Below are 9,097 nucleotides of genomic sequence, written 5' to 3'. Positions count from 1 at the left end.
GGGGTCCAGTTTTTGCCTTGGAGAACAAGATGGTTGATCCGCATCGTGATTCTTTCTCATTTTTTTAACTTTTAAGTAGTACTCCTAATTTTCATTTTTGGGCCGAAGGTGTTTCTGGAATTTTCAAGACGTAAAATCGCTATTTTGTCGTGATTTGGATAATAAAATATTTGACTTTTCCCAGATCCGGGGGGGTTTGGATTTAGCTAAACTAGCTAAGATAAGGGTTGCGTTAAATATTTTTTTCGATAATTTCTATTTGGTCCTCACAAGATTTTGGGAGCTTACAATGTTGTCCACTTCGACAAAAATAGTTTTCTACAATTAATCCTTATTGCCGAAATTGGCTAACCAAAATTTGGCATTTGGGTTGATCTTACCATAATTAATCAAAAGAAAAGGGAGAGTATTGCAGAATGTGAATCCCATATTACAATATGCGCGTTGTAATATAAAGAATTCTTATAATATAAATTTGAACATCTAATTCTGTAAATAATAATTCAAAAATAAAAAAAATAATATTCGACAATACCATAATATTCAAAAACTTGAAAATAAATAAAAAAATACAGTAAATAGTATCAAATAATATTCTACTCTTCAGAAACTTATTTTTGTTTTTCTTCTGTTTGAACATTCTCCTCGATTTGTCCGTGTAAATCAGCATTTATTGATTTTCCATTATCACTGCATGATAGCAAAGCATGATAACTAAGTATAAAAAAAAAATAAATGATTTATCGCATTCAAGGTTGTATATAACAATACGTAAAGATTATAATTTAAGAAAGTAAAATAGTATATTATATCTACCTTCTCATGCAAATCTTTTTATGAATATTCTCTTCCTCTGTGGTTTTTGTTGAACCCTCTGATGAATGATTCATATGAAGTGTATTGAAATGTTGTTGATTAGAATAATCTGTTATATTAATTGAGATCTGGGAAGAAGATGTTTCAGATTGGTATTGGTTGTCGGTTCCACCAATCTGATAATGATTTATCAAAATTAAAGACAAAAATATTATGTAAGATATAATATGTGAAATGTAAAAGAAATTTATTACTAATTCAAGATATATTACTAATCCTATGTGTTCATAAAAAAACAAACAGAAAATAAAAACAAAAAAAACAAAATTCAAGATATGTTACTAAACTTTTACAATTGAAGATCAACATGCCTTTTTTAAAAAAAATATGTATTGAAAGAAGATGTACTTAATAATCAAGAAGAGTGGAAATCCAAAATCGATACTTTAATATGTCAACCGCTTGCATTGAAAATACCTAACCATAAATTTGATGCTTGAAATTAATATATTAGAGATTATATGTAGTGTAGGCATAAAAAATAAGAATTGATAAGAACATTAAAAGTAGGTTTATCTTGATTTAAGTTGTTTAAAGTATGTAATTTTGGGTAGGAAATAAGAATCCTATAATATTAAGAATTCTTATAGGAAATAAAAGTGCGTTCTTAAAACATATTTTACCTATCTTGAAAGACCACCTCAACTATATCGAGTCCTTTAAGTGCATGGACTCCTATGTTGTGGGTCCACACACTAAATACTCCTCACCATCTGAGCAGAGATTTATTGTGAATCTTATAATCTATCAATGAGTATAACCTGCATATCTTGATTAACAACGAATTGGTTTATAGGAATTTACAAACCCGTGCTCAAATAGGAATTTATATTTGATCATATGGGTCATATACACATAGTTAATTGGATTCAATTAACTTTTTATTTTCCATAAATTTCGTGCTATGCACTATGTCTTGATAATGCACTTAATAATAAAATTTATTAAGAATCCTATTTCCAACATCAGATATTGACTTCTGTTATTAATAGTTCTTTTTGAAATTAGTTACTTTTCTACTTCTTGTAGTGATAACAATTCTTATTTACTTCGATTCCCCATGCAGTACACAAATTATTGGCATGAATTTGAAGATATATCTAATAGAGATATTTATGTTTCTTTTATTTATATCGCATTACTTTCCAGTTACTTTTTTGGGTAGAAAATAAGAATCATATACTGTTAAAAATTCTTATAGAAAATAAGAATTGATATATATATATATATATATATCTAAACAAAAAAGGAGCAATTCACGTAAGAAACTATTTGCCGTCTTGTTAAACTACATAGGAAAGAGAAAATATGAAGGGATAAGAACGAGAATACGACTTTATTATATGTATATATGATTCTATATTATACTTTTAATGCTATATATTTTCTATGTCAATAAAATCTTAATAAAAATTTTGTAAGTCAATTATTTTTTAAAGAAAGATTGGGTTGAATAGTCAAGTAAAAGAGATTGTAAACGGTAGATCTTGAATTCAAAACTTCACAGTTATAAAAGAAAATAAAATTGTGAATTTTTTAATGACGTAAATTACCCATACAATACAAAATGACAAAACCACCGTGCTAAACATTACCTCATTTATTATCTCTATATTAAACATTAAAGAAAGTGTTGTTGTTTTATAATTAATTCGTTAATCCAATGCTATACATCATTTATCATCTCTCCATTAAACATTTAATATAGAAAGTAGTATTGTGTGATAAAAATACTTGATAATCCAATCTTATTGACGTAAAAATCAACAGAGCACGCCTTTATCAGAACAAATCGCGTTGCATACAGCGTCTTCACCTGCTCGGTCAGTTGGTGAAAGGCTGCTGAACCCGCCTTTTCTGGTCCCCTTCCCCTTGCCACTCCTCACTCTGCAATCGTCTTCTTTCTTCTTCTCCCTCCCATGGAGCTTCTATTCCCAGCAGTATCATCATCATCATCCCAAATCTTTGCCACACCCAAATTCAAACTCCCAATAGTCTCCCTTTTCCACCATTTTCACCCCTCCAATTCACTTCTCCTCAATGGCTCAATACCTTCGCCTTCCTCCCTTGCTTTCACCTCGGTCCGCCCTCTTCGGAACCCAACATTTTCTGCCTCTCAACATCTCAAGACTCATCGGCGAAAGCCACCTAAACTCATCCAAGATTCAGCACAAAGGTTAAATTACAAGTTCAGGATTCGAGCTTTGGGAAAAGATTCCGATGGCCCTTCTCGGAACATCGATAATAATGTTACATTAGTGATTCTTAGCTCTGTAGTTACAGTAGTATTGGCTATAGCGAATCGGGTTTTTTACAAGCTTGCCCTTGTTCCGATGAAGGAGTACCCCTTCTTTCTTGCTCAGCTCACCACTTTCGGGTAAATATGTTTTGGGATTTATTGTACAATTTAATTTGTTCTCTGATATCACTTTCTTTCTTCATTAATGGTAATTATGTTAATGTCTCAATTTAGTAAGTCTGGAAATCTAGGATATTAGGATGCATCTAGAGCAGTGACAAATAGTGAGTACCTGGTTGTTATTGAATTTACTGTGAAGAATAAATTGCAGTGAACGTCGATTGTTTTTTTTTTTTAAAGAACGTCAAAGAAATAAACTATGCATTGATAGCTTCTATAAATGATTCTATCAAATTTGTTACATTCAACATTTGTGCTTTTATCTTTTGAGATTCATTTGCTTCCATAGTCAGTGAAAGACTGCTAGAAAATTATGTTTCATTTGATAAAATGATGACTTGTTGGCTGTTTTGCACACAGGTATGTTGCTATCTATTTCTTCATACTGTATACGAGATACAAAGCTGGTATTGTCACTGATGAGATGATCGGCCTTCCCAAATCACGTTTCATGATTATTGGTTTCCTAGAAGCGCTTGGAGTTGTTTCTGGAATGTATTCTGGAGGTACAATAAATCAAGTCTTTGTTGGCATTTATTGCCTGCCAGTTGTGTTTGAGATTCTGTATGGGTGTTCTAGTAGTTAAACTGTTAGATATTTATGTATTTTAAGTTATGAATATATCAATATTACTTTTATATAGGTGCCAAGGATTCGATATTTTAAAGCTTTTGAATTTCAGGAATCACTCCAATCTATGAATGATTAGTCAGCATAAGAATGTATTGGTGAGAAGATTGTATTAACTGCAGCAAAGCAAGTCCATTCTGTTTCTTCTTAATTTCTAGTTTGAGAGGAGAAATTGCATAACGTTCTAATGTAAGGTTGAATGAGCAAATTACACTGAGAGATGCAGACTGAATAAAGTACGAAACTTTTGTTTTGGATAGACAAATTTGGGAAATAATTAAATATGACTTGATATGCTGAAAGTTGTGTATACTTTGCAGCAATGCTTCCTGGGCCAGCTATTCCCGTGCTGAGTCAGGTAATATCTGTAGTGTTAAGTATTTGAATTTTGAAACTGACATTTTTTCTTGCTTTCCGATTGAATTTGTAAAGAGGAGCAAGATGACTTTTGTTTTAGCAGTAAAATTGCATAACATCAGTCCCTTCTTTTTGCTGATCAAATTGACTTTACATAAACGTGGACATACCTCAAATATTGTTGATTGCTTATGAAAATTGGTGATATCTACTGAGCAAGAAAATGGAAACATTAGATCAGCAGCAAACTGATTATCAATTTGGAAAGCGTAGGTCTATTTAAATTCCTCATTTTGTGGACCTTCTACTGCAGACATTTTTGGTGTGGCAATTAGCTTTCTCTACCCTTCTCCTTGGCAGAAGTTACTCACTGAATAAAATCATTGGATGCTTTCTTGTAGCAGCTGGTGTTATTTTTGCAGTTATGAGGTTCAGCAATCTTCTCCTCCTTATTGTTAGATTGTATCACTCATTCTGTTAATGACTAGTGCTATTGAATTTGCGTTCCTAAAATGGTGAAAATCCTGTATTTACACTATGATTAGAGACACAAAATGTTTTTTATTCGGATAATCGTCATGGATATGCCTCGGAGTCGCATTTTTATTATTTGAACCTAGCATTTTTGTTCTTTCCACTTTTCTTTGGCATAAGCGAGATCAGATAAATGATAGGCTAGAAAAAGAGTGTTTTCGATAGATGCACATCATCAGAAACTTCTTTAAGTTGATTTCTTGTGCTCATAATTGAGATGCAGCACTACCCAAACAAACTTGATAAGGCTGATGGATTTTATAAGTGTTTGTTAAAGCTGATGAATTGGATGAGAAACCAGAAATGATGTCCTTAAATATGGTATTCATATTAAATTCGTCCTTTGTGTAATATTATCACTCAAATCCCTGTTTAATTTCACAATCAGGTCTAGTCTAGGATTGAACTGATATGCAAGTACAATATCTATAGTGGGCATTTGATGTGAGGTAGTTCTCATTGTTAGCAGCATTTCTGGGTTCTTTTGGGACAATATATGATTTTAGTTTCTCAAAGAGATCTGCTTGTATTGTAATAACATATCTTGCTTCCCATTACTAACAATGAAAAGGAGGATATACTGATATTGGGCTCTATTGTGTTATTGGCCCAAGATTTTGAATTCACTTCAATGTGAAAGTTCTATAATAATTTCAGTCGACACATCTGCATGGTGCATCTTATTCTACTTCTGATCTTCCAGTTGTTTCTTTTTGCATCTCTATTGGACTACAGTGGATCGGACAATGGTCAGATGTTATCTGGAATTGGGCTCATTTGGCCGTCACTGATGATAGTTTCGAGCGCCTTTCAAGCTGGTGCATCTATTATCAAAGTAACCCAAAAATTGTCATTGATTGTTAGCTTTTCCTGTTAGAGGCAATGTTTTGAACTTTGTATGGATGTATTCAGGAATCTGTTTTCCTTGATGCTCGGAGTCATCTCAAGGTATGAGCAGAAATTTTGTGGGTATCTTATACCTTATTTCGCTGTTGACTTTTGAAATCACTTTATGTACTAAAGCGTGATAATCCATACAGGGAAGGTCTCTGGATATCTTTGTTGTCAATTCTTTTGGATCTGGATTCCAGGTACTCTATACAGTTTAATGAATTAGGTTGTGCGTGCATATATTTCATGAATAAATATGATGCAAACTGTTTCTGCCTTTACTTTCTGCATTAACCGACATACTTATATGCACTCCAGTAGTAAGTTATGTTGACTGTAGACTATGACATAATGTAAATGATAATTCGGCTTTGACAGCTCAGATCTCTTCTTTCATCAAGTTCATCTTATGGTGATTGATCTAGAAGCTTAAGATCTCCATTAGGAATATCTACAGCATCTGCTGCATTTAGATACCATTATTTTGCTAGAAGAAGTAACATCGTAGAGAGGAAATAAATTTTATTCATGTAAATTTGTGATTGCTTTGACCTGAAAACATATTGCATTTGATTGAATCACTATGATCTGCCGTGCATAATGCAGAGAACATCTATTTTATAAATGAGAGCGGGCACCTCAGAGTGTTAACCTTGCATAACACCGATCATATGTGTGAGGGTATCACCTAGTCTGTTTGACCAATAACTAGCTGGAAAGAAGTTTGTTTGTTTCTGAATCTTTGGTATAGGTCGTATAGCTATTATCTCTTTACATTTTGAGCTTCATTTCATGCAAAAACTGGAACGACAATCCTCATTTTCTAGATGTTCCATTGAGCTATTTCTTGAATATGCAGCTTCATTTGGTGTATGGGTTGCATTGAATGGCATTCACAAAATACTATATCCTGAGCTGGTATTCAGTCATACATGTGGATGTTGATCTACATAAAAATTTTGACTTGCAGGCTCTTTTTGTGTTTCTCCTTCTTCCTTTTCTTTCGAACTTGAAAGGTATACCATTCTCCCAGCTCCCTTCATACCTAAAGAGTGGGGCTGGTTGCCTCTTGAATGCTGGATCGACCGGATCAGGTACAGCCTTTCAGGCCTTGGTTGTATATTTGTGAAGTAAACTGGAATGTGATGAAAAGGCCTTGGTTGTACGTTTGTGAAGTAAACTGGAATGTGATGAATTATAAGTTGTATGCACTCTGATAGTACTTGTGCTGTAGCTTTGCATGTTCTGTATTCTCACCTTCCCAGGGTATGCAGATTCCCCATGGTTGATTTGTTTGTGTGCTGAAAGTGATTACTTCCTTCAGTACATCTTGGACGTATACATTTCGCATTTCTATGGCATCTTGGCATATAATGATTATACAATGATTATCTTGGCATAGTCACTACCTACAATTTGCCTTGAACCCATGCAGTCCAACATTGTCAACTGATATATTCCTGGAAACCAAGGGAAATAAGTTCTTTAAAGATTTTGCTCCTTCCCTTGTTTCCATATATACCTCTGACTACTTGTGATTCTTAAAGTAAAAGCTGGATATGATACTATCTGGATCTTTTGCTTAATTATTAACAAATGATAAATGAAGTTACCTGTTCTGTTTGTGCAGATGGCTTCACTTTAAGACAGTTGTTTTTGAACTTTTCTTAGCTTTGTCTCGAGAGGACAATTTACCTGAATATTAATATTATTTATTTCTAATTAAATAATATTATTGGAAAATGAACTTGAAGAGCTGTCACAAAACCACACCACATCCCACACCTCAACATCTTTCATCCCAATAATTTCCTGTGTACCACTACTGTCAATAGCAAACTACCAACAGAAAGTGCCTTCTTTCAATTGCTGCATAGGCCAAACCCTGACAGCACGGAAATCACGATCAGAAAGATTTTAAAGTAGATTGCAGGCAGAATAATATTAGTGTTGTGGGTCAGGGCTGTCAGGCAATCCTCACAGGCTAAAGATCAAAGATGCAGTACCAATATAAACAGAAGCTACACCCTCCTTCTCGTCCTCATCGCTATCATCAGAGTACGACCTACTAGTACTAAGAAACAAATGCAACAACAACAGCAAAGTGCAGGGCAAGAATAGAGGGGGGCTTAGATGTGGATGATTGGAAAACCAGATCTAGTACTACTAACGTTTGGGCCTTGGTGGGAGTGCATACAAAGTGAGTGGGTTGTTTATTTGGAAGATCCGGAGAGAAGAGACTAGAGGAGGAAAAGAGGAGTGAAGAAAGTTTGGGAAGAAAAGGAAACTGTTGCAGAGAACAAATAAGAAAGAAGAAGTAGAAATCAACTTTAAAGCTGATTCAATTTCTTACTTTGGAAACACCAGTAACGAGTGATATATCTCTATTTCCAGTAAAGATGTCAACATTTTGATAAACTAGTGAATCCAGATTTATATACTTTTCATAGTACATTTTGTAAATAAATGACGAATTTACCTTTATTCTCCTAAAATGCAACTTGCTAGACAAATTACTGCAATTAAAATGCCATCCTATAGAAAATGTTCTTATGAATTTTCATTTCTATTGTGTATTTTGGTGCTTTCCTTGATTGTGTTTCTGGTTGCTCCACTGACCACTTTACCAGGCTGTGAAGGAGCTCCATTACTACCCCTATTGTACGTATTCGTCAACATTTGTTTCAACATATCGGTGCTCCATCTTGTAAAGATTTCATCAGCAGTTGTTTCTTCCCTCGCTGCAATGTCATCAGGTTCTCTCTTAATGAAAACCTTTAGACTGGTTGATCCTCTTAAATGATCAGCTTTTCATTTTGGTTCATTTTTTTTTTCACTTGGTTTTTCTCTTTTTTGGCAGTTCCAATTTCAATATGCATACTTTCTCTTCCGCTGCCATATCTTCCAGAAGGTGTGAGCTTGAGCCCCTTTTTTCATGTGGGCAGTATCATTCTGGTGATGGGTCTGATCCTATACAACATACCTCAACCCCTCAATGAGAGATCGAATATTGAGTAACATTCATCTTCTAAGCTTACTTTCTGACTGGAAAAGTTCTAACCATGTCATTATAGTCCAAAGAGATGGAGGACAATATGTCTGCCATTTCTTTTCAAATTGTATTTTCAATGTAGAAGCTCCTATACTGATTTCTATGCGTTCAACCTTGAGGTTGAACGCTTTGTATGGTGCTTTTGGTTTGCCAGTGAACTGGGTTTTGCTCAACTGATGTAGGAATAGTTATAAATGTAAGTAAGAATATATATTACAGTTGCTATAATTCAAACAATTCTGCATTCACAGCACTAAAGGCGAAATCTCCTTCTGGGTAAATAACAGCCCCAATGCTCCGGAGTCGAGTGGATTCTCGATTCAATGTAAGTTAGGTTC

General features: G+C 34.0%; 1 protein-coding gene across 1 annotated transcript; it reads left to right on the top strand.

Annotated features, from left to right (window-relative positions):
* The first annotated feature begins 2,683 nt into the window (after window positions 1–2,683).
* On the top strand, window positions 2,684–9,017 carry LOC113714713 (protein CLT2, chloroplastic). The gene is made up of 10 exons (XM_027238733.2): window positions 2,684–3,253; window positions 3,656–3,801; window positions 4,246–4,283; window positions 4,596–4,711; window positions 5,552–5,651; window positions 5,729–5,764; window positions 5,857–5,907; window positions 6,678–6,801; window positions 8,338–8,463; window positions 8,568–9,017. Exons 1-10 carry the CDS (start codon window positions 2,796–2,798, stop codon window positions 8,723–8,725), a joined length of 1,353 nt encoding a protein of 450 aa, XP_027094534.1. The 5' UTR covers window positions 2,684–2,795; the 3' UTR covers window positions 8,726–9,017.
* The last annotated feature ends 80 nt before the right edge of the window (window positions 9,018–9,097 follow it).

Source organism: Coffea arabica, chromosome 10c (assembly GCF_036785885.1).
Source record: "Coffea arabica cultivar ET-39 chromosome 10c, Coffea Arabica ET-39 HiFi, whole genome shotgun sequence".
In the NCBI taxonomy this organism is placed as follows: domain Eukaryota; kingdom Viridiplantae; phylum Streptophyta; class Magnoliopsida; order Gentianales; family Rubiaceae; genus Coffea; species Coffea arabica.
This window is presented reverse-complemented; position numbering and strand designations above follow the sequence as displayed.